This window comes from Sitophilus oryzae, unplaced genomic scaffold, assembly GCF_002938485.1.
Source record: "Sitophilus oryzae breed Bouriz unplaced genomic scaffold, Soryzae_2.0 scaffold_1067_pilon_pilon, whole genome shotgun sequence".
Taxonomy (NCBI): domain Eukaryota; kingdom Metazoa; phylum Arthropoda; class Insecta; order Coleoptera; family Curculionidae; genus Sitophilus; species Sitophilus oryzae.
In genome coordinates, this window is record NW_022145690.1 from 755353 (window position 1) to 782559 (window position 27207).

The window sequence follows — 27207 nt, forward strand, 5'->3', positions numbered from 1 at the left end:
ACAAGGAAAAAAATATCCAAATCTAGACGAGTTAAAAAATGCTATTTCTGCCGAATGCAATAGAATTTCAGTTTACCAACTAGCGAATGTAAGAAGAGAATTTTATGATCGCCTGGGTTATTGTCTAGCAGTCGATGGAGGAATATTTGAACATCTTCTTAAATCCTAAAGTTCTAACAATTTAATAGTACCTAAATTAATAAGTTATTGAATATTGTAATAATACTATAATTAACCTTGTAATTGATTACTTTATTTTACTTTAACTCGTATTAATTTGTATTTATAAATACATCTTTAAGACTTCCGATGTAGGAATGAGTTTTCAATAATAATAAAGCACTAAATAGGTAAATTTCTGAAATGACAACTTCATTTGACAGTTATCTTTTACCTTGACTGGTGCTCATAAGTAAATACAGGGCCATAAGAAAGAAGAAATATTTAAAAAGAAATCGGCGATAACTCGTAAACGAGCTAATCAAAAATATCTAAATTTATTCTTTTGTATGGAGTATACAAATAGAATTATTCTCTAAAAAATAGAATTATTCTCTAAAAAATAGAATTATTCTCTAAAAAATAGAATTATTCTCTAAAAAATAGAATTATTCTCTAAAATAATTATAGGGAAGCTAATAATTGACCCCATTAAAATTTACATGGGATTTCCTATGCCCCGTCCGACGATGCAACACCCTGTATGTATCCGATGAACGGAGGCATGAAGTGAAAATGCAATAAATTTAAAAACTGCATAATTTTCTAACCAATCGAAACCTTTAAATTCAACCAATAAAATTAATATTGTATCATTGTTTCGTCGGACAACGGATGCATGAAAATCAAGCTTTAAAAATGACTAATTGTAATTTATAAGTAGATTTTTGTTTATTTTTTATGACAGCTGAGTTATTTTCTTTAAACCTCAACCAAAGACATCGACATTTTATACTTTATACCATGTTTATACTTACTATCAAAATCAGGTATATTACAGATACGGATTCCCAAAAAGAGTTAGGCTATCCAAATCAATCATTAATTGACAGTATTATTATACTTGACAGCTTATTTTACTTATTCGAGTGAAAAAAATCGTAATCTTTTACAACACTTATACAAAATGCCTCCAAAACAAAACCTGACACCAGAGGAGCGCAAAGAATTGAAACTGGCCAAAAAAGCGGAGAAAAAACTGAAGCAAATCGAGAAAAAGAAGCAACTGAAACGCGACCAGCTGGAAAGAGAACTGCAGTACGGATGGGTGACTTTGAGGAAACACGACCAGAATTGGAGGAGGATGCTGATGGACATCAAAGTGGTCGAAATGAGGAAGGACCTGGAATTTGCCTGGCACAATTTCGAGAGGGTGATAGACTGCAAGGACTTCACCATTTCTTTGTTGATGGATGAGCTGGACAAGGCGAATTGGCAGTATTTTTTTAACTTGAAAACGCACTCTGAACAAATCGATAATTTGATTCGGATGTTTGAGGATATGGTTCATGAACTGGACACTGATTTTAACAATCAGGTAAACTCATAAATTATTTCGAATTGTATATATATAGTTGGGGAGCACAACGTATAAAAATAGCTTCCCGTGGGAAACTTCATGAAGGGAAGATGCCAGTGGACTTGTTTTATCAGAAAAATTATGTATTCCATTAATTTTTATGGTGACACCGTCACAGATGTTGCGTTTGTTTGGAGTGCGTTAAACAAAATGGCCGCCATAGCAATATAGACAATGTGCGCTATCGTCGCCGCTATTTAACCGATTTCAATTTTTTTTAGCTTGTTAGAAAGGTAATGTAAAGAGGAAAACAATTAATTCTTGAAAGTATTGCAAAAAATAATATTCTGGTTGCTGGTTGGATTTAAAGTGAAAAAATTGAAAAATATTGTGTTATATTATTTTTACCAAAATAAAATATGATCTACGTTATATGAGTTCATGTATTTAAAAAAAATTAAGAGATACATTTGCACATATATATTAATAAAATTACAAATCGGCATCATCACTATCAACTTCATCACTACCTTCGTCGGCAAAATCAGGCGGATGCAAATTATCACAAGCTGATTGGTCCGCATTACAACTACACATTTCTGTGCAAGGCATATTGTTTGCTAAACATTTACATGGTGGTGAACATCGATTTTTGAGACACGAACATCTAATCAGTTGAAGAAGAGACTCTGGAGCACATGGTTCTTCACACATAACAGGGGTAAGCAATCCCTCTTCCAAATACCAGCCGTGTCCAACTGGATTAAGGATGACTGCATTTGGTTCATCATCTTTTGACCACATAAACGCTTGCTAACCTTCAAGCCTTTGTGTGGTCAAAAGATGTATTTAACTCTCTTAATTGCAGGTACAAGGGAACCTCTAGTGGGGGTAACTTATATCCAAGGGCTTGTTTGGCAGTAAATATTGACCATCGTAATTCTGCAAGTGATTTTGTTAGAGTGCTTGCTTTATAAACTCGAGAAATATATATTTCTAGCTCATGCAAAACATCAGGTACTATCGCTGAAAGAAATGCCTTCCACTATGACAACTTTCCTTTTCCAAACAAACTTCCGGTGGTGTCACAACCAGATATTGCATGGAACCCGGGCAGTGCTGAAGATTTTAATGGTCCGAGTGAAGTATATATGTTTTTAACTGATATTGCCTCGCCTGACGATGGTACAAAAAAGGTGTTTTGGGGAAGCCTTGCATAGCGCCTCACTAGCAAAACTAAAATATCTGTATCATTAACAAATACCAGTATCTAGTGTAACTAACTTTCGCATTAATAGCATAAAGTATAATTTTTGTGTCGGCTTCTTCTTAAGTACTCTTTAAACAATCCAAAGAGCAGTGCGTCGCAGAAACTTCAGTGCGCCATGAAACAACATATTTTTTTGCTGATATCTTGGCATGACTTGGCTGAATTGTATGTGCAAGATAGGTGGTTAATTCATCCTTGGTACGAGTATGTGACAACAACTTTTTCAAATTTATATTTGATATGTCAGTTGTGTCACATATTTTGTACTGTGTTGTGACACCGTCATGAAGCCTCTTATCCCTAGTAAGGTTTTTATTGACTCGTCCAAGTACGTGTCGAAAATAACATGAAGTTCATCATATTGCCGGTATTTCCTTTGGATCTTTTGGGCGAACAAATCTGCAAGATCTTTACAAGTTTTCACTGCGCTAGTCTTACATACTCAAAATATATTCCAAAAAATGACACTGATGGCATAAAATAATCTGTTTTTAGCTTAAGATGAAATATCGACGAATCTATAATTTTCTCGCAATGCATGTTAGAAATATTTTTTTCAGCTAGTACAAATACCTTTCGATCAAAATAAGATAAATTGGAATCGGTTCAGCAGGGACCGAGATATGCCACTTGGTTCATAATGAAGCGACGGTCATCTTGGATGAAGTCATCATAGCCACACGCAACATCTGTGAAAGTGTCACCATCGACATTATTCGACTACATATTTTTATCTATCGATTAGTACCACTAATACCTTCCATTCATTAACTTTCCCACGGGACACACAATGTTTCCGTACTAATAATTATATCACTAGCAGTGACGGTTCCTCTATAAGTTGACATGTGCACGTAAGCCCCCAAATGTATTACTCTTCTTAGGATCAAGAACTAATTTAAATTTTATCATTCTTTCATTAATTCTATGTACAGGGTGGGCCAAATTGGCCACTTTTAAAGAAAAACACCCTCTTCTATAAAGGAAATAGACGATAATTAATATCAGTGTTTGGAACTCAATATTTATAAAAAACATGAGTTACAATGTGTTTTTCAAAAATGTGCATTTTTATCAAATCGCTTTAAATTTTTTGCCGTGGAAAATTTTGTATTTTTCTGAAAACATTTCCAAAGCACCTTTTTGCGTATAATTTAATGGTTTAAGTATAATTCTTTTAAAATTAATAATTTAAAAGTTATCAACAAAAAAAATAATTTTTTATTTGGGCCACCATGTATATTTTTAATTATCTTAAAAGAACTTAAAATTATCTTTCCAAAAATACAGCATACTTGCTATTTTGTTACAGTTCCTTGTTACTCCTTCGAAATACAGAATTTTTAAAAGTTTTTCACGTTTAACTGCTAGGTTTTGGACCCCTTATTAATGATCTGCAGCTAATGGAACTCAAAAACATATTTTTCCAAGTCGTCAGCAATTTTTTGCAGCCCATTTCGAGAATAATTGAATAGCTAACCAACAGGGCCTATTTTTCATTTGGTCGGGCCCTAAGGCCCAAGCAAAAATTCGGGCCCTCTTTTCCAATAAAATTCAAAAATTCTTTTGTTAGTTTGGGTTAAAAAAATAAAGACCCAAGGCCAAGGCCCCCCTTAAAATCTATAAATTGGGTTAAATATTAGGCTTTTGGGTTAAAAATGGCGCTCTAAAAAGCATTTTCTACATTACCTTTAATTTGGCCCCCCCTAAAATAAATTCCTCTATCCGCCCCTGAGTGGCCCCACATACAGCATAGCGTAGTGACGCGTATTTGCTCACACTTTACGCACTGAGTCCTCTCCGCCATACGCTACGCTATCAGCTTTATTTTGGACCACGGCCTTAATAATGATTTTTTTTAAATTAGGACAAATTTACCATATTTTGTTCATATTGACGTTCTAGGTTGACGAATTACACAAAGAACATCAGAAAAACGTCGAAGAAATGAAACTGTCAACCACCGAAGAAGAAAACTACCTGAAAACGATGATCCACATTCTGAATGCGGAAATGAAAGAAGTGAAACGCACCAGACGCGCCGAGTACTTCTCCAAATTGGAGGAAGAAGACTCTAAACAAAATCAAATAGTCCATAGGGTCAGGGGTATTTTAGAACAACAACATCTTCAAGTCTGGCTGGAAACGGTAACATTCCTGGAAGAATACAAGGAACGCATTAAAGAGAGAAAAAAGGAGCATAATAGTTTGAAAATCCAAGATGATCAGTTACAGGACGTAATTAAAAAACAACTGGACAGTATCAGGAGAGCATTCAATACAATCAGGAGTCTAAAGGTTAAACAGGCCGAACAAGAGAAATTTCTCGGAAGAAAACTGGGAGATCTTCAATCAGAGTTCGATTTCTTCACGCTGGCCTTCAATACCCTAAAGAATAAACTTGCCAAAGATAGAAAACTGGATTTCCAAAAACTGAACTGCCTAACTTTGAACTATCACGACGTGATTTCCTATTTTGAAGACTTAGAAACCGAAGGAAAGCATCTTTTGCATGTTGGCGCAGTTTGTAGGAAACTTGAAACGCTGAGCGAGAAAATACTAGCTTTTCCTGTAAATTTCCTAACTGAAATGTCAAAGGTCAGTGCCGAAAATGTGGAAGAGTACATAAGTTCCTTAGACCTGTTTTGGCAACGCGTTGGTCAAGCAGATACCCTCAGGTATGCCGTCAACGAAGAACGGGAGTTTCTGATAACGGAAAATGAGATACTTAAAAGAAGATTGCACAAATATTGTCAGTGTTTGCAGTGTCCCGACTACCAACCTTTTAAAACAATGCAATCTGAAAAAAGTATGTATGTGACAGAAGGAACATTAGAACTGAAGAAGTACGCCAAGCAGCTTAATGTTAGAGAGTCCCTAGAGGAATCTGTGAACGAGTATTGTTTTGATTTACACAACTGGATTAAGTTTGATGTAAATGTCAAAAAAGAGGATGATGATAAACAAATAAATGGCAAAGAAATTTATTAGCATACATTTATTAATATATTTTACCTTATAAAAAATACATTACGAAATCATTATAGGGTGAATATGCCAGTAGTCGGATATACACGAGTGGTCGAACAAAACTTATTTATTGGGAAATAAGTTAAAAATATGGCTTAGTATTGCTGCAAATAATTAAAAACCCAATTCTGCCAATCCTTCCGCTTTTTCCTAAACATTTTCTTTACCTATAATTGGCACCCTGAAACCGTTAAAAATTCGAGAAAGTGGCCATAATATGTTTGTGCTTCCTAATTTTTGCCTGTTAAAGATGGAGTTGAGATAGTTTGTAAAATAAATTAAACATTTTGTATCTAATTTATGAAGTACTTATAACTTTACGTGTATACAGGGTGCTGCAAATTCGAGGTACGAGCACTGGTATCTCGGAATCCGTAATAGATACGAAGATAGTTAAATTGGGGCAAAGTTGCGCCTTGTGATGTTCACCAAGATGCCATTAAAAAAGTTTTAAAAATTTCCAGGGTTGCTGAGTTTTTTGGAAAAAACGGATTTTTTTCAAAATCAATTTTATTTTTTCCTGTCTTTACTTTTTAGAAAATCAAAAAACCAATTGCATATTCTCATAGCCACTTTATTAGGGCTATCTAATAGTGTTTTTAGATTTTCAAATTAGCTGATAATTTGTGAGATACAGAGGTCAACTTATTTTTTTTAAATGCAGGTCTGCATTTAAAAAAATTAAGTCGGCCTCTGTATCTCACAAATTATCAGCTATTTTGAAAATATAAAAATACATTTTGAAAACCTTTTTGATGGTATCTTAGTGAACATCCCAAAGCGCAACTTTGCCCCAATTTAACCATCTTCGTATCTATTACGGTTATCGAGATACCAATGCTCGTACCCCGAATGTGTAGCACCCTGTATAGAATAGTCTAAACTTTTATTTTAAATAACAAAATAGGATACTTTTTAATATTTAATGTTAATTTATGTGTCCGATAAACTCATATATAATTTTGTTGGAACTGGAAAAATAACTCTTTTGTTTTAGTCTTTTTTCTTGATAATTGATATGTAATATCTACTGTCTTTTTCGTTTGAAATCTAATGAAACGTGAGTTTTTGGTAGTGTTTAGTGGTCGGACAGCAAAAATTCAACACAAACGCAGATCAAAGGAAATAAAAGTTGTCCGACCACTGGTCAATGCTAAATTAAATATATTTTTTGAGAGGTCGGACAGTAGCCTCTTTTCGACGTCATATTGCAGGGTTCAGACTGATTTTTTATGAGATTTTGGAAAATACGGTATATAATGTTCAAGATAAATTTGCTTTAAAATTATACATATATTAAATATGGGACTGTGCAGAATCAGCCAATCATAAAGTGTCCGACTTCTGGTAACTACCCGGCCAGACACTGCCAAGCGCTGTCTGATTACTGACAAAACAGCACTTTTACCACTTAAAAATACAATTAAAATCATTGGTAGGTTTACAAAAAAAACTGTTATATTTAACATAAAGCCCAATAACCACACTATCTATTTCATAAAATTTCATTTCCATGCCATCAATAAAGAAAATTTAATCAACGATTTAAAGTCAACTTTTTTAAACGATCCGACCACCGGCTAATTCACCCCACATATATATTTATGTCTTAAAGAATAAATATTGAAATATACTTATATTAAAAAATAATCCTTATAATGCTTATAAACACAGTAAGATGCTTTTCATAAAAACCAATATTATATAGGTACCGTATAATCGAAAAAAAAAACGGCGTCAGCGATGGCTATGAAATGAAGATAACTGTCATTTTATAAGAGAAATGTCATCGATCATCATTTCCCAGCCAACTGGACGCCGTTTTTTTTCGAGCATATGGTATTTTATGAGTAATTAATATAAATAAAAATTAAACAGAAGCGTGAGGTGGATTGTATCCAATTCGGTTGTATACTTCCTGTTTACTTTTAGGACCAGTTTGGAAGGAAGGTAAGTCTGAGGCAAGACTTTTTTGTAACTTCTCTTGTCGTATCTAGAAATGTATGCTTTTATTTACTAAACTATAACAAAGTTTACATTTGTTTGTTTTTCTCCTTCAAACCGCTCAAACGTACAGCTTATATGAATTATGTATCAAACACATTGCAAGTCCCAGAAAAAAAAATGAAACAAGAAATAAATAGTTGTTTTTAGTCATACCTTTCTGATATGTTGTTCATATTCTGTAATATCATCTAATTTAGGTTCAATAGCTGTTGGAACCCTACGCAACATTTTGATTAAAATTGTGAATCGTTAATAAATAATTTGATACCAGTTCAATATCAACAAATAATTAACAACAAACCTATGCAACAAATTATTTAAAGTTGACATTAAAATAAAGGGTTAGAATCATGTGGGCCATAGATAAAGAAAATAAAAAAGATCATAGAGGCTAGAATTCGGGATGGGCGATAATCATCGATATTAAACAGATATCGATATTTATCACGATTTTAAGGGAACTAATATCCAGGGTTCGGAAAACTACATGATACTTTTAAAAACTACATAAACTACATTACATGTAGTTAATGTAGTTTACGTAGAGGGTGTAGTTTATGTAACCTATGTATGTAACTTTCAAATATCAAAGGTTTGAGGTGAGGTTATAATAAGTTGAAGCTTTAAAAACACATAATATATTTAAGAAAACAGAAGAAATATGGCTTTAAATATAATATTTACATCATATTATCTCTATTACACCTCATACAAATGAAAATTATTCATAATATCAATACATAGTTTATTAACGTAGTTTTCATGTAGTTAATGAACGGGAAAAGACGTAGTTTTTGAAGAAAAACGACACGTAGTTAATCAAGTAAATTACGTCTTAATTAACTACTTCCGAACCCTGCTAATATCGGTAATATCCAGAGTAATATCAGGCCAAATATTTGTTGTTTCCTCTATTTTTCGTTTTAGCAAGTGAAAAATTTGTGGTAATGGTGTGGATCCGGTGGCTGACCTTGAAACGAGTTTTTGCTGCATATAGTCACAGACACTACGCATGCGCACATCTTCGATGTTGCCAGATTGTGAATTATTTTGGAATTATTTTCAGTAGAAAACAAATATGTGCTTTTCAGTGTTTTTTTTGTCAATATATACCATATGGTCGAAAAAACGGCGTCCAGTTGTCTGGGAAATGACGATTGAGGACATTTCCATAAAATGACAGCGATCTTCATTTCATAGTCATTGCTGACGCTATTTTTTTTTCAATCATAGTACGCGGTATATTATTTTAATATTTCGCACAACACGTGAATGCTTATTATGTATTTTCAGTCAATAAAATTATATAGAAATAAAACTCTAGATTCCTATCTAGATTATTATGCTACGTTTAAAAAGTGCTTTATTAAAAATTCGGGAAATTAAAGGGATGTGTCCAAAATTTTTTTTTTTTTAATTTTTAAATGCTGTAGCTCCATGTTATGTTCATAATAGATTTTTTAACATTCCATCAAAACTACGGAGGCCTTAAAAGGCCTTTTAGCCTCCGTAATTAAAATTGTAGAATCAGCTTCAGCAACATTAACAGTTACCTTGTTTAATTCTGTCTATACATATATTGCATTAATTTTTCTGCTACATTAAGATTTCTCTATTCTTACACCTAATTTATGTGATTTTCTTAGCATATATGATTTATAAACCATATTTTTCCTAATGGAAGGATGAATAGGATATGCAAAATTAAGATATTTTAACATTTATTTTCCAGACCAAGCATAATATAGTATTAAGATGAAGACATAACAAATATTATAAGAAAGATCTTAATATAAATCACAAACTAAGTCTTAATTTAGTCTTGTATTTCTATTATTATTATTATTCTTATAAAACTAATAAGATCAAAACTCAACCTTCACCATATTGTCAAGATTTGGCATTATAGGAAACAAGAAATTACAGTAAATTAAGAAAAGAATAACAAAGTACACGATATTAAATACTGTAATGTATTTTACGATACAAACCATCTCCCTTCTAAAGAGAAAAAGATAAAACATAAAGCTTATTTTAGTCTTATCAACACACTCTTCGATAAAATCCACTAACTTGATATCTATGCTTGATATTTTTAAGAAATTATGATACAAACATTAATTATAATCAAAGTATATTATATTAGTAACATTATATAATAGGTAAAATGTTACCTCTATCTCCGATTGACGTTTATTGTTCTATAATAAGACCCGTCATGGTAGTACTTCAAAACATCAATACATGCATATAATCAAAAATATTGTTGCCTGTAAATAACTAGAAATTAAATAACTTGAAAGAAATAAAATAATTCTAATAAGTTTAAAACCATTAAGAAAAAATCCGTAAATGATAAATTTTAATTCTAATGTAAACATATAAATAAATGTTATTATTTTACAATTTTATATATTATAATACTTTCATTTCACAATCTTCATTATTCTTCTTACCTTAATTTTGGATATCAAGATAAATCTGAAATTATAGAATTTGTATTATTATTGATTAACACGCAAAAAAAAATTTCAACTGCAAATAATTCGAAAATAAACTGCAATTTGGCAACATCGACGATGTGCGCTTGCGTAGTATCGATGATCAAAAGCAGCAAATATGGGCTTCAAGGTCAGCCACCGGATCCACACCTTTACCAAATTTGTTTTTTTTTATAAATTTCGATGTAATGTTTAAATTATATATTTTTGACGATAAAATATATCTGGCTATTAGTGGCTATTGGCTATCTATATAAAATTTATGGTCTAAGGTCTAGCAGGACATGACTTTTGTTTTTGTTTTGGTAGTTTTAAAAATGGCCTCCGGTCAAGATTGGTTTAACGCGAAAGTATCGAGTTTATTACAAGAAGATCTACGAGTTTCCACTTTAACTGAACTAAAAGACCATCTCACATCTTTACCCCATAACGAAGCCTCCCATATATCCAATGTCCTTCAGCTAGCCCTAGTTTTCGATTGTTTAAACGACACAAACACGTAAGTTAACCTCAAAACTGCTGTGTTGTTACAGTTAAAATATGTAATATTTTAATAGTTCTTCTAAGAAAAAGGCCGACTTTTTACAGGGAACAAGTGGATTTGGCCTGTGACGTGCTCTCGTTATGTCTGAGCAATTTAACTCTAGGTGAAAGCACCATCCGTTATGGTAATGCTTTGGAAAGAGCCCTAATTCACCCATATTCTGGAGTAAAATTGATGGCATTAAAGGAAATCAAAAGGTCTTTATTAAACGAGGAAGTTATATACAACCTTTGTGATAAAACAGCTTTAGTAATAAACATAATAACTTGTTTAAAAGATGAGGACTTAGCAGTAGCAAAAGAAGCTTCTGATATTATATTTACATTGGGAATTACTATTCCAGGAGCTAATCGAATAACGGCTAATGAAATTTTAGTACCTTTAGAAGGTATTTTGAATACAAATGAAGTGGTACGGTTGAGAGTCTATGAGGTAAGCAAAAATCTTCTATGCTATACCTATATTTATTCTAAAAAAGCTCCATATTACTTTCCTAATTTACATTTTTATTCAATCTGTTTTCCAGAATATGAAATGATATGTAAAAAAAGTTAGTATTTTATTATAGCGATTTGATAAATACATTTTATATTGAGAATTCATCCTTATACAACAATTTTCTGGTTAAGAATATACATTCTCAGCGATTTGATAAATACTTTCTTATTAATTTGTCTCTATAAAACATAAACATTTTAAAAACATTGTATAAAACTAAAAAGTGCTTCTGTAAAATTTTTAAAACTGTTGGAGTCAAAAGTCTCAAATAGGAAACATGATATGGAACATTTTTTATTGGGCTACCCTGTATATTTTTTTAGGCTGTTGTTAGGATTTGTGTAGAAAGCGACTATAGTTTTCAAAAATTTATCAAAGTAGGATTTATTCATCGAATATTAGCAGAACTAAAAAGTAACGATGTACTACTTAAAATAAATATTATTGAAATTTTATCATACTTGGGACAATGTGATCATGGCTATGTATTCCTTGACCAAAATGGAACATTAAATAATATCGTTGGTTTCATGAATGAGGATGATTTAACCATGCAACTTTGTCAACCAGGTGCATACAAAGAAAATAATCTTAAGGAAATTTCTTTAAAAAAATCTATTTTTAAGGTATTTTACGATTTTTCGGACATGTTGCTCATAAAAAGCCTTTAGATTTTTTTAAAAAATATCCAGTGGTTATTGAGAGACTGTACTCAAATTTGAATATTGAAGATATGACGGTTCTTGGTGTGTCTTTGGATACAATTGGATATATTGGACAGACAAATGAAGGAAAACTAGCATTACAATCCACAGGTTCGTAGTTTGTTTGTGTATTATAAGCTACCACACTATCGAAAAAAATGGCGTCTAAGATGGCTTTGAACTGAAGATCACTCTCATTTTGTATATAAAATTATATGAGAAATGTTATTGATCGTCATTTGCACACCAACTAGACAATTTAATATTTTCAAAAAATGAAATATTTTCAAAAAATGAAATATTTTTTACAATATTCCATATTTTAGAAATGTTTAAACCAAATTTGGTTCGAACTATTGATATATCGTTAGGTACCAATATACAGGGTGTCCCAGAAATAAGCGCAGATATTTTAAGGGGTGGTAGATCTGGTCAAAAAAACATCTTTTCTCTTTATCTCGCATTGTTCGACGCCCAGTGTTGACACATGGACTAAAATATTTATAGACGACATGGAGAATTCAGATTAAAAGTAAAAAGCTTACCTAATATTAGAAAATGAGACTCGGATAGATAGCAGATCGATATAATTAGGTTGGAGCGATGTTTTATCGCTTTACCTAAAAACGCAACTCTACACTTAACAACACTTCATTTCGCTTAGATTCTTGACAGAACTACAAAATATCCACCTGTATTAGGCATAAAATACATTCATAGTATATCACTTGACATCACTCACACTCTTGTTTTTGTGAATAAACACCAAAATAATAATTGATATTTCTATTTCAATAATAAAAGGATTTTTTATCTTACGTTTGCCAATTTTTTTTAGTTTTGTCAGAGATTTACTGTTTTGAGTAAAATATCAAATGCATGGAGGAATAAGAGAGGGGAGATGCTACTACACGTATTTCTGTAGGATAAAAACAGTCTCACTTCATTGTTTGGGCGGGGCAAAAAGTGTACCCTTTGGGGTGATTAGGTAAAACTTCAAACAATAAAAGCAAACAATGATTAAAATTTGCCTTGAGCTAATGTAAAATCAGATAGTCATCATTGCACGGGTGAAACATGAAGGCACCCTGTGTGATATTATCCAAAGAGGACTCCGCATCGCTGAGAGATGGTGCAGGACTGTCGGACTGAGTATTAACTCAGATAAAACCGCAGTAGTGCCATTCACCAGAAAGCGAAGTTTGAAAAACTTGAAAAGAATCCATCTAGATGGAAAGGAAATACTGCCATCACAGGAAGTGAAATATCTGGAATAACCCTGGATAGTAAACTTCTCTGGAACAGGCATATTAAGAACATTACCAGCAAAGCCAGCAAGGCTCTTATGATATGCAGAAGACTGGCGGGAAATAGGTGGGGCTGCGCCCCTAACATTTTGCGCTGGATGTATACCATGATACTAAGACCCATGATTACTTATGGAGCAGTTACTTGGTATACAAAACTAGAGCAACGTACACCAAGGCAAAACCTGTGCAAAGTACTGGCATGTATTTGCATCACAGGTGCCATGAGAACATGTCCAACAGCAGCAATGGAGGTCATTCTAGACCTAACACAACTGCACATTGTCGTCGGTAGTTATGCCAATGCGACAATGATTAGAATGGTCATTGACGGAAACAGTACTGGGAGAATTTTCAGGTCAGGGGCTTGGAACACCCTCAAAAAGAAAATTCCACTTCTCCAGCTCCCAGTGGATGACATACCAAGAATTTACAACTTCGAGAAACACCTCACTGTAGTATTGAGTAATAAAAAGGATTGGAAGAAAGAAACGCTTACTCAGCATATAAAAGACCATACCATCACGTGGATGCTTCCAAAACCAAAACAGGGACAGGGATAGGAGTATTTGGGCCGAAAACTAAATACTCCGAACCAATGGGCACCTACCCCAGTATCCTTCAGGCAGAAATTTACGCTATCGAAAGATGCGTACAATTTATCTTAGATAGGAACTATCGAAAACAGGAAATTGCCATCCTATCCGATAGTCAAGCAGCACTTAACGCGATCAACTCAGTAACCATCAATTCGAAGTTGGTCAAAGAATGCCTAGAGAAGCTCAACAAATTAAGCAAAGAAAATAAAGTCCTCCTACTCTGGGTGCCTGCTCATCAAGGGATAGAAGGCAATGAAAAAGCAAATGATCTAGATAGGAAAGGAGCGAACACTCCACTAACTGGACCAGAACCGTTCTGTTTTCCAAACGGGGACCAACTGAAAGCGGAACTGAAGAATCTGGAAGACTCCATCCATAACTTTGAATGGGTGTCCTCCAACGGTTTAAAACACTCGAAAAAGTTCCTCAGAACTTACGACCGAGAAAAATCAAAGGTTTTCCTTGATTTAATTAAAAACAATCTTCGGATTGTCACTGGGTTTCTAATAGGACACTGTCTCCTCAACGAACACCTCAGTAGGCTGAAGCTGAAAAACAAAAGATGTATAAAGATTCTGTGGGGAAAATAGGGAAACACCAGAACACCTTATCACTGAGTGCGCCGAGACGACGACCATTCGTGCCATGAACTTTGGTACGGCTGATGTCGAGGATGGAGAGCTGGCCTCGGTGGAGCCGTCTCAGATACTGGCTTTTGTTAAAGCCCTGAGACTGTATGATGAGTTATAACTCGTTATAACTCAAGAAAGGGAAACACACAATAGATCTATAAGGTCGCGGTGATTAACTCCCCTCCTAAACATTCTACATTCTAATGTAAAATCATGATTTAATATTAATCGATTGTATCGCAATGAACAAATTACTTGGCACTACTACACCAAACTTAAAATAGGCATAAAATACTAATTAATGTTCATTCGTTAAATCGGTCGTTACGGACCTGCACGCTGTTTATGTTACCTGTGAAATGTTACGCCGGCCGGTGAGTTTCTGCGAGTCGATACCTTTCCTGCTCCTATAACTGCGTACAGCACACGACACCATGATTTTTAATGTTTTTGTAATAGAAAACATTCAAATTATCGATGAAAAACATTAAATTTTGAGAAAAATGCACAAATTACAAAAAGTACCACAATCAAATATGGCTGGCGGCTAGGTGAACCTCTTTTCACAACAGCTGTAGCGCCTCCCCTCTCTTACTCCTCCATGATCAAATGTATTGGATAACCTATAATTCATCAGCTGATCTATTCAAATGTAGGTCAAACGTTGACCCGAAACGTTATCTAATAGAGGGCGCTGATTGGAATAATTCGACAAGAAGCCAAAGAAAAGTGAAAAAATATTTGATTTATTTTATTCAGATGATGTTCAGTATCATTGGACTCATCGGTGGGGGACTATGCGTCTTGAGGTCTGTTCCCAGAAGAATTCCTGACTAGTCAGCACGTTTCTCATTGGTTAAAATGCATAGAAACCTGATTGTTAGTCTGGTTTCTACACATTTCAACCAATAAGAAACGCGCTGACTAGTCAGGGATTCTTCTGGGAACAGGGCCTTGGTGTAATTTTAATCTAGGAATATTTATATCATAAATTAATACGGTTCAAAGTTGTGTAAAGAAAGTTTTTAATGTATTTATGTAGAATTGTTTGATGTGTAAAAGTTAAAATAATATTCTGCTAAAAGTTATAATCTGTGATGTTCAGTTTAATAGATACATATTATGTGGATGGGCACGTGTTTGCGTAAGATATGTTGGATATAAAATACTGTTAAGAGTAAGCACAGTATTTCGTAATATAGCGAAAAAAAACTTCTATAATTATTCAATATTTAGAGTTTCATTATTTCAGTTTACTTAACTGTAGAAGAGGTATTCAAAATATTAGACGTTGCACCATACCTAATATTAATCTACAGTGATTAAAAATTTACAATGAATAAAATTAATTTAAGTATTGTTTTTTGTTGAAATTTAAAAATGTCTAACTTATAACTTACAGAATGTGGATAACGTAGGAGGTGGTAACATTGCATTCACCCGAAGCACTATAAACAAATTTTCCGAAACTGAACAAGCGGCAATCAAGTTTTTCAATATTTTCCGGAAAATTTTAAGAAACCTAAAATGTTTCATATTTTTTTTCGCAAAAAAACTCATAGGCGTGTGTCTGGGGTCGAATTATACTACCAGTTAAAATATTATTTGCACTTATTTCTGGGACACCGTGCATAGTGTGATCCACCAAGTATGCAACATACGGGAATTTTTTTTATTAAAAGCCCTATCCAAATGGGAATACTGTCAAATGTTAATGCATGTCCGATAATCATATCAGCAGTACTTATGTAGATTTATAAACTCACAGTTGGATTTGGCTTTGGCGCCGCGGCCCAATTCTTAAAACTGTATATTACCATAAGAGCATTTATAAACACGGTTGGCTTTGGCTTTGGCGACCGGTTGCCGTCGGACTTGAATTATGTTTAAATGACTGCAAGCAAAGTCAAACAACCTACAGGGTAGGCCAAAAATACGAAAATCATTCAAGAGTAAAGTACCTTGTATAACTATTTCTAACATATTGAGCTTCAATTAGCGATGTATCTAGCATAATATGAAGAAATTATTTGGGAAATACACTAAACATAAATTATGTACTCTTACAACAGTAATTACTTAGGTAATTATAAAAAAAGTAAAAGCCTCTGTCTCTGTAGATTATAAGGGCCTACCTCAGTCAGTTAAAGAATAATTAAATCTTGTCTGATTTTAGATAATTTCAACACGAGTATACGCGGAACATTCACTATACGACGCTTCAAAATTTTCTGATAAATTTTCATATTCCGCATAAGAGGCTGTGACTTTGTATTTAGGCTTATCTTTTAATCCCAAACAACTTTTCTAAATTAATTTAAATAAAGATACTTTACTCTTTTTTTATTAATCTTTTTTGAAAGATATTTGTATTTTTCTCCTACCCTGACGGTTTGTCGATAGGTATGGTTATATTTTTTTTTCAATGTCGAAAAATATGTCGATAATTTTGAAGTAACATATTGTTATGCGATATATTCATAACTATCGATAGTTATCCCTAGTACTGATTTCAAACAAAACCCATCCCTAGTATTGATTTCACATATTTTTTCCTATTTCTTAAGAACGTTCTGACAAAAAGATTATTTTACTATTATTATCCAACTTGATGTTTTTTTTTCGTTAAAATATTCTAGGAAATAGGATAGAAGTGGCTATAAAAAATATTTCATCAAAACTGAGTTCACTTCCAACTGAGACAAGAATAAGGGCTCTCAACTGCCTTGAAAACCTGTTAAGAGTCGTTGATAATAATAATGAGATAGTTTCTCTATCGAGAGAATGGTATGGTATTATAGATACAGATCCTATGGATATCATTTTGCGATACGCAAAGAACCCATTTTCAGAATTAAAAGTGGCCGGGCTGGGAATACTTAATTCTATTGCTGGTCAAGAATGGGGACAGGAATGCATCAAAAATACTCCAGGTATATACAGGGTGTGCCATATAAAGTGTAACCAATGGGAAACATTTTTTACTGAGTTATTGATAGATAAAAAATCGCCATTAGCAACAAGTCCCGATTTGTTGCTAACTTTTTTATACACCCTATACAGGGTGGTCCAATTGTATTCAGGAAACTGCGGCAGCATATTCTGCAGATAAAAATAAGTAAAAAAGTTCATATAAAATGTATGTCCTAAAATGCTTTATTTCTATAACTAATGTCGATATTTGGATGAACATTATATACTGGCTTTGTATCGAGTATCTCACATTAAAATCGTATTTCAATTTGTTTCATTCTATGATCGCTTGCGTTCGTCGCTCGTAAATCGTCACTTGCATCGCTCGTTCATAATCGAGCGATGTCGGTTATTTCAATAATCCAGTACTCGAGCGAATTTTCCCATCACTGATATTTACATATATATTTTTAATACCTCCACACCTACCAGATCGCACAGAAATGAATTATCCCAGACAAATTCAAATGAAGCCGAAACAGAGTACCGTATAGCGCGCAGTACCTTTAAGAAGAAGATTCTGAAATCAAAAGAGCAGTTATGGAGAGACATGTTAGACAATTTGGAAGAGGACATTTGGGGACAGGCATACAAGATCGTAACCAAGAAAATAAAGGTCAGACGTGCGATTCATAAAAAGACGCAGCTGCAAGAAGCGCAGAGGTTGTTTCCCAAGGGTGAGAGTATTAAATGGACCAAGGTACATTATGATCACTTCCCCCTAATTACTGATGAAGACATACAAAACTCAGCACGAAATCTTAAACGAGGAAAGGCACCGGGGCCGGATGGCATACCGGTCGAGGTTGTCCAAATCTTGGCCGAGGAACAACCCAAAATTATCTCCAACCTCTTTAATGACCTCATCAAGGCTGCTAACTTCCCACAAACATGGAAATGTGCACAATTAGTACTTGTCGAAAAGCCAAAAAAGGAAGCTGATAAACCTTTATACCGACCTATATGCTTATTGGATTCTATGGGTAAACTTCTGGAAATGACCCTAAAGACGAAATTGGAAGAAGAAATAGAACAAAAAGGAGGTTTGAATAAGAGACAATTTGGTTTTAGAAAAGGAATGAGTACAGTAGATCCACTTAGTAAGGTTACAAAAATGATTAAAAATCTGAAGGACATTAGCTTCACAAACAGGGACGTGATGCTGCTTATAACATTAGATGTTAAAAATGCTTTCAACACAGCATCCTGGAAAGTAATAATAAATGAACTCACGTCATACTGGAATGTTAGCCAGTATTTAATTGAAGGCATCAAGAGTTATTTAAGTGATCGATCGATTCTGGTGGCCGACTGCGCCATGGAAATGACAAAAGGCGTGCCCCAGGGATCCATACTAGGTCCGCTTCTCTGGAATATTCTCTATGACGGACTTCTCAGGCTTCAATTCCCCTATGGAACTGAAGTACTGGCCTACGCTGATGACATTGCTTTAATTATTAGGGCTAGAAGCGCGGAGGAAATAATTGCGATAGCAGAACAGGCAACGTCCCAGGTATGTTCCTGGATGGAGGAGGTGGGATTGGAAATTGCCCCTCAAAAAACAGAATGTGTTGCACTCGTAGGAGGCCGCAAATTGTCAGGCCGAGGCATTTTAGTAAAGGACAAAGTCATTGTGCTTAAAAGCACAGTAAAATACCTGGGAGTAAGGCTGGAGGCTGGAGGTAACTTTACTAGACACATACGCACGGTTGCAGCGAAGGCAGAGAGGCAATGTATACTGCTATCAAAACTTATGCCGCACTGGTCCATTATGGGGGAAACCAAGCGCAGAATGTTGGCCGCCGTTCAGACGTCGACCATTCTGTATGCTTCCGTGGTCTGGGGAAGGGCCGTTGAAGTGAAGAAAAATAGGGAAAGGTTAAGGGCAGTTCAAATGCGATTGGCGCTGCGAATATGTCGAAGGTACCGTACTATATCAGCAGATGCGGCAAAAGTAATTAGTTGCATGATACCGATAGATCTTCTAATACAAGAGAGGATGCAGAGAAAGGCGTGTCCGGATAGATCGCGAGAGCATAACCGGGAAAAAATACTGAACACATGGAGCGACAGATAGAAACACAATATAGACGGGAAAGCGCAGTGGACAAGACAACTTATACCACATATAAGAAACTGGATAGATCGGAGCCATGGAGAAGTTACCTACGCTATGACACAATGTTTATCAGGACACGGATGCTTCAAGAATTATTTATATAAAATGAAACTTACCGATAGTCCAAAATGCAACTACGGTGACCACGATAACGACACAGCAGAGCACACAATCCTGGAGTGCAAAAGGTGGACCTATGAAAGAAATAAATTAATGGAGAGTCTAAATATAGAGAAACTAACTTACACTAACTTGGTTCCAACCATAGACTTAGAATAAAATATAGACTGAGCATCTCATTCATAAATAGCTGGAAGATGCGGACAGACAACGTCTTGTTATTGTTGTGTTATTGTTTTTGGCTCTAACGAGTGCGACACGAGCGATAGATAGGCTGTCTCCGTCGTAACGGTCGTTTCCTGACGGCTCTGCCGCCCAAGTATTATAGTTGCGTCTCGAGACGCCAAGACGGTCTTGGGCTCTTGAGAGCGGAATCCACAGAATACACGAGCAAACGTCATTTTGGAGATTGCGATTTTCATTTTGGAGATTGTCATGTTGGATAGTTTATGTGATCTGTGGATAGTTTCTTAACCTAACTTTTTTAGTAAACAAAATAAATCTTTTGTAAATCCGTTTTGTCTGATTAAACAGTTTTAAATATGTTAGATGAGTTTGAGAATATTTTGGACCATGTGGAAGAAGAAAATCGTCTTCGAGTTCCAAAACGATATATAAGGGATGCAGGAAATCCAATAGAAATGTTGCGAGGGGGAATTTAAATACCGATATAGGTTTAGCAAGGCTACAATTGCAGAGAATATTTTACCTCTTGTAATTGAGGACTTGCAAAAACCTACCAATCGTGGTTTACCTATTCCCCCCGTTATTCAATTATTAATTTGTTTACGGTTTTATGCGACTTCTAATTTTCAGATAGTAAGTGGAGACTTGCATGCTGTTAGCCAACCTATAATAAGCCAGATTATCAAGAGGGTGGCCATTTTAATAGCAGAGCATTTGAGTGAATTTGTGTGATACCTACAACCATAAATGGTTGAACAGCATTATTATTCCAATAGTGATGGGTTGTTATTTAACTATCTGTTATTTTATAACAATTATTTAGAAATAACATAACGCAACCGTTACTGCTTTTAAAAAATAACAGATATAAAATAACGACACGCAGAAATCGAGTGTTCGTGAAACGAAGTCGGCGCTCTGCACCGCCACGAAATTCGATGCTGCTCGAAGCAATTCCAAAAAACAACTAGTATGGATGGAAAACCTATTATTTCGACAACCATCGATACAGGCGGCGAGATACAACGGACAACGGAGTGGGGTATGCGCTACGGCGCGGCGCGTCGTGTTGGGCTGACAACAGCTTAAAAATAATAGGATATAAAAGAAGCAGCTTTTTTGAAACAGTTGCGGGCATAACGCCTGGCTGTCGAGATAACAGGAGTGGGAAAGGAGCGCTGCTGCATCGGTCGATTGTCGATGGAGGCTCGCAACGGGTTGGAGAATAACGCATCAGTTGTTTTAGCTATGTTGTTTTTTTACCTGTTACGAGCATAACAGAACGGCGTTCGAGATAATCGGAGGTTTGAAACAGGTTGGAGAATAACGCATCAGTTGTTTTAGATACATATTGTTTTTCAACCTGTTACGAGCATAACGGGCGGAGGTCGAGATATTATGGCGCTGTATGTTTCAATACTTTGTTATTAAGTTTCAATATTTAAGTATTTATTTATTCTGAAAAATTTTCAGAATAATATTTTAAGATTTTTTAAAAATGTATACAGGGTGTTTTGAAAAATCTGGTCATTGATTAATCACGATCCTGCTTAAAGCCCTTGACGTAAAAAGCTGATTTTTGGAAAACGGATTGACTTTAGGGTGTAGAGGTGCGATAAGAAGGGATTTTTCGAAACTCAAATTCTAAGGGGGTGAAACCACCCTCAAATATTAGAATATTTTTTATTTAAAAACTGGTGAGTTTTTCGAAAAAACTCTTAAACACGTATATTTTATTTTGTTGTTTTACATATTTTGAGATTTTTACAAAATATATACAGGGTGTTTCATAAAATATGACCACTGAGTAATCACTATTCTGCTTAAACTGCTTGACGTTTAAAGCTGATTTTTGGTAAACGGATTGACTGTGGGGTGTAGAGGTGCGATAAGGAGGGGTTTCTCGAATCTCAAATTCCAAGAGGGTGAAAACGCCCCTCAAATATTACAATATTTATTATTTAAAAAACGGTTAGTCTTTCGGGAAAACGATTGGACACGCATAATTTATTTTGTTTTTTTACATATTTTGAAATTTTTTAAAAAATAATACAGGGTGTTCCAAAAAGTTGAGTAATTGATTAACCACGATTCTGCTTAAACTGCTCGACGTTTAAAGCATATTTTTGGCAAATGTGAGAAAATTTTATCCAGTTTGTATGTTAATGGAAATTCTTGCTTTGCTTTATCATCACCATTACAAATTAATAATTCGATGCGAACGAAGTCGCGGGTACAACTTAACAAGTATAGCTAGAGACGTGAGAAATATAAAATAAGAGACGCCCCCCGATGCGCAGTGGACATCCCACAAATTTGCTTCAATCAGATTTTTCGTAGCGTAACTGCATCTCTCTTCCGCCGAATGCGTTCTCTCTCTATCGTGTGCGCGACCGGTGCTATCCCCAAGTCTCTTCCTATATTTGTCAAACTGTACATGCTAGTTTAAGTGTAAAATTAATTCGAACTCTAGTGTGTAGTTGGTTTACTTATGAAGAATATACTACACATTTTCTTATATTGCTATTTTTTGACCGCAAATGGTAAAATCATAACGAAGAGCTTCTCGCCCGTCGAGTGAGATGCACCCTGTACACTGCTACGCAATTCAGAATCTACGCGGATCGAGGGGTAGGGCGTAGGTAGATCGGAATTTATAGATATAGACGAGTGGCGGCATTTTGGCTTTTTTATATCGCAATTTGTAAACAGCGCTTATTTGTAAACAACCCCCGTTTTTAGAGAGGTATTTTAGATAACAATCGATATTTAGAAATGTTATGACACCCTGGAAATACTACCACCGAGCACGTCATTGTTGCAACTGCGTTAATACGCCTGGCGGTGACCGCCTCATATTCTTTCAGATATTTAGCAATAAAATAAAGAAACCTGTTATTTTTAAGCTGTTATTTTAAGCTGTTTTTTATAAATAACTATAACAGTTTCAACTGTTATCTAAAAATAACAGTTTTGCCCATCACTATATTCCAATGATACTGGCTTCGGCTTGTGCAGATGATGACAACAAATGTGATACATATATTAAGAATATAGAAAGAGCTATAAATACATCTGTGAATAAATTCACTGGCGAAAAAAACACCTGAATTATTATATGGATATATTCCGAGGATTGAAGATTTATTTGAAGATGGACAAGTGAGGTTATTGACAGTAGAGAATGAAAAGTACTTGATTACCTGAAAAATTGAGAGAAGAGGTCAAAGAACATATAGAAATGGAACAAAGGAAGTATAAAAATTTATAGGCTAGCAGACTAGCTAAAAAGAGAAGAGAAAATGTCATCTAGACGACAAGAAATAAGGAAGCAGTAAAAACGCAATAATCATAGAATGTGTATTGTGAAATATTATTTGAAATAAAACTATAAAACATGGAGTATCGACTTTATATAGATCAGGTCAACTCAATAAGAATACAGAATTTACACCAAGCAATAAAATCTTGAAAATTATAGGTATACAGTGTATACATCCAATATTGTATTATATGATATGATATTTATGTAAATATTCATGATAAAAATAAAAAGACAATTTTTTTAGTTTTAATGTATTAGTGCGAAAATTCTGTGTGACCAGTTAAAACAAGCACTTAGCTGTCTGGTCATAGTGAGAGTAAAACTACTAAGAAATCATATATTATTTAAGTATAGGAAAACAGTATTTTTAAGATAACTAATAAAAGAATATAAGGAATTACTTACAATTATGTTACATGTAAATATATAAATACTAACTTAACACTAATAGAAAAGTAAATAAAATTATTATATAGGTACTAGTTACCTTGGAACATTACTTAACATATTACATAATTACTAGATATACATATATTAATACAATAAATACCTTAATTTGCAAAATGTTGAATAAGATTTCTTCAAAAATCTAACCCTCTTCCTTTTTATTTATAATTGGAATGTGTAAACTAGCATCTTCAAAATTATCTAAATTTTCCCTTAAACCAATATTATGAAGAACAGCTGTTGCACAAATAATAGCAACAGTTGTTTTGTAAACCTCGGAGACATGGAAGACGTTTTTTCCAAGTCCAAAGAGCCTTTCAACATTTTGCGTTCTTCTATGGGCAAAGTTATACCTGGTTTCTTGTTGATCCTACCTAGCTGTAGAACAGGAGTCAATAGAAATGGCCTACATCTATATGCATTGTCTCCAAGAAGTAAACCAGGAATATCACTCCTTTCCATTAGCATTCTTAAATTACTTGGATCGAATACAACACTATCATGACTTGACCCTGGATATCCAACTATAATATTCATAATTTCCCTTTTGGGACCTGAATATTTAGACTAAAAACTTTTGCAATTTTGAAATACTTCCACATTATTGTATTATTCTTGATTATCTGGCTTATTGTACGTTGGCTAACACTACGCAAGTCTCCATTTACCATCTGAAAATTACAAGTCGCATAAAACTGTAAACAAATTAGTAATTGAATAACGGGGAGAATCGGTAAACCACGATTGGTAGGTTTTTGCAAGTCTTCAATTTATAAGAGGTAAAATAGTTTCTGTAATTGTAGCCTTGTTAAACCTATATCGGCATAAATCCCCCCTCGCTAAACATTTCTATTGGATTTCCTGCATCCTGTATATATCTTTTTGGAACTCGAAGACGATTTTCTTCTTCCATATGGTCCAAAATATCCTCAAACTCTTCTAACATATTCAAAACTGTTTAATCAGACAAAACGGATTTACAAGGGATTTCCTTTGTTTACAAAAAAATTTCATCATATTATCTCTATTGCACCTCATACAAAGGAAAATTATTCATAATATCAATACATAGTTTATTAACGTAGTTTTCATGTAGTTAATGAACTGGAAAAGACGTAGTTTTGAAGAAAAACTACACGTAGTTAATCAGGTAAATTACGTCTTAATTAACTACTTCCGAACCCTGGTCTCGAGACGCAACTATAAATACGGGCCCTAGTACTGCTTTGTACTTACCACACACGCTAGTGTCCAACTTTGACTGAAGTGCTCAATTACCTGCAACATCACAATAAAACTGCCTCCCCCAGAAGTAATGCCGAAAGGTAGTTCCTTGGGGAGATACTCAAAGCGGTTTGTGGAGGTTTTTTAGTCGGTAAGGTACCTCAACCACCCCGACAGTACCATTTACGGTCTCTGGTTTGCAGATTTTTCCCCCACGAAAAAAAAAATACCTCCACACCACCTACCAAATCTACCTACATATTTTTTAACTAGTTTGAAAAGTAATAACTTCCTCCGTATCAGTAAAACTACAGAAAATAGACACATTTTCGTCGTTTTTTACGTAAAAAAGTATCTTGCTAATAATCGCTAGGAGTAATGGTTCTTGAGATATTTTGAAGGTATTTAAAAAAATATAGGTATTAGGCTTAAATCATAAATTTGAATAATATTGTGCCAAAGATTCAACTGAAATTGTTCCACGGTATTTTTTTCTAGAAAAAAATTGATTAATTTAAAACAAATAAAAAGTTCCTAAATTTATCATTTCAGTCAAATGTCTATCTAGTTATTTTTTTTTAAATTTACATTCCAAATATCTTGAGAACGGTTACTCGTTACAATTTTTATCATGATGCCTTTTTGAAGTAAAGAACTGCGAAAGTGTATATTTTTTTACTCAGTAGTTTTATACTCATATATTTTATACAGGGAGGGACGAAAAGTGATTTCTCTTCAAACAGTTAAAAAAATATGTAGGTGGCGCCTTCTACAAGTAGGAGTCATATTGACATCGAAAGCAAGTGTGAAAAAACACCAAGATAATCTAAAATGTCCAAATATCGACGTTAGTTCAGAAATTATTTTGAAAATATCGAAATAAAAATGAAAATTCTACACGTTTTAAGGATACAAATTTATACGAATTTTTTACTTATCTTTATCTGCAAAATATGCTGCCCAAGTTTCCCGAATCCAATTCGCACCACTCTGTATATCATATTACTATTGAAAGTTATGTATTCATATTATTTTGTCTGATTTTAGGTCTGATAGAATTCTTATTAGACAGAAGTATTGAATCAGTAAAAGAATGTAAAGAAGCCAAATATGACATAGTAAAATTATTGTCACAGAGTACAGTGTTTGATCATATCACCTCAGAAAGGCTACAAACGTTTGTCAAAGAAGGTGCATTCTATGTTTATGCCACTACAGAAGTTGCTATAGAAGGAAATTAATTATTTTATAAACTGTTTAGTATTAAGGTATTATTATTATTTTGGATGTTAACATGTGATATTAAAAACCGATTTTTTGTGTGTGTTATTATTTTTTTAATTATTATTACAGAGTACCGAAAGAACCGCGAATTAATAATTTTGAGTACCGGTTCTTTGATGTCTCAAAAGAACCGGTATTTTCGGTACCGGGATTTCCTGGTTTTGAACTCCAGCTGTGACAACACTGCCGTTACCACTTTTCTCTCCCTAGCTCGTGCGTCACGGCCGTTATTCAAGGCCGTATATGTCACGAGGGAAAGTCCCTTACTCAGCCGCTGATCATCCCTGAACGCGGACATTAGCTCAAGTAGGCAAATTTTAATCATTGTTTGCTTTAGTTTTGCAATTAGTTTTTTGATTTCCTAAAAAGTAACGACAGGAAAAAATAAAGTTGGTTTTCAAAAAAATCCGCTTTTCCCAAAAAACTCAGCAATCCTTGAAATTTTTAAAACTTTTTTGATGGCATCTTGGTGAACACCCCAAGCGCAACTTTGCCCCAATTTAACCATCTTCGTATCTATTAAGCCCCGTTCTCAGAACTGCGTCGTGTCGACAGCGACACTGATTGACACTTCAAACGACCAATGGGAGCTGTACTAAATTTAAAATTGACAGCTGTTTGAATTTTGTACAAATCTCATTGGTCCTCTTGACGTGTCGCTGGCGACAGTCGCTGTTCTGAGAACGGGGCTTTAAGCCCCGTTCTCAGAACTGCGTCGTGTCGACAGCGACACTGATTGACACTTCAAACGACCAATGGGAGCTGTACTAAATTTAAAATTGACAGCTGTTTGAATTTTGTACAAATCTCATTGGTCCTCTTGACGTGTCGCTGGCGACAGTCGCTGTTCTGAGAACGGGGCTTTACGGTTTCCGAGATACCAATGCTCGTACCTCAAATTTGTAGCACCCTGTATAT

At 34.3% G+C, this 27207-nt stretch overlaps 3 protein-coding genes across 3 annotated transcripts; 2 read left to right on the forward strand and 1 right to left on the reverse strand.

Moving 5' to 3' along the window:
• Positions 1 to 984: 984 nt before the first annotated feature.
• On the forward strand, positions 985 to 6087 carry LOC115879418 (dynein regulatory complex subunit 2-like). Its single transcript, XM_030896248.1, has 2 exons — positions 985 to 1537; positions 4695 to 6087. Exons 1-2 carry the CDS (start codon positions 1127 to 1129, stop codon positions 5778 to 5780), a joined length of 1497 nt encoding a protein of 498 aa, XP_030752108.1. The 5' UTR covers positions 985 to 1126; the 3' UTR covers positions 5781 to 6087.
• Positions 6088 to 6632: 545 nt separating this feature from the next.
• LOC115879160 (anaphase-promoting complex subunit CDC26-like) lies at positions 6633 to 8197 on the reverse strand. Its single transcript, XM_030895849.1, has 2 exons — positions 7980 to 8197; positions 6633 to 7812 (listed from the first exon to the last, which is right to left on the reverse strand). Exons 1-2 carry the CDS (start codon positions 8052 to 8054, stop codon positions 7690 to 7692), a joined length of 198 nt encoding a protein of 65 aa, XP_030751709.1. The 5' UTR covers positions 8055 to 8197; the 3' UTR covers positions 6633 to 7689.
• A 2278-nt stretch (positions 8198 to 10475) lies between these two features.
• On the forward strand, positions 10476 to 26332 carry LOC115879426 (26S proteasome non-ATPase regulatory subunit 5-like). The gene is made up of 6 exons (XM_030896260.1): positions 10476 to 10826; positions 10916 to 11303; positions 11693 to 11939; positions 11996 to 12184; positions 17251 to 17544; positions 26053 to 26332. The coding sequence occupies exons 1-6, from the start codon at positions 10612 to 10614 to the stop codon at positions 26244 to 26246; spliced, it is 1527 nt and encodes a 508-aa protein (XP_030752120.1). The 5' UTR covers positions 10476 to 10611; the 3' UTR covers positions 26247 to 26332.
• The last annotated feature ends 875 nt before the right edge of the window (positions 26333 to 27207 follow it).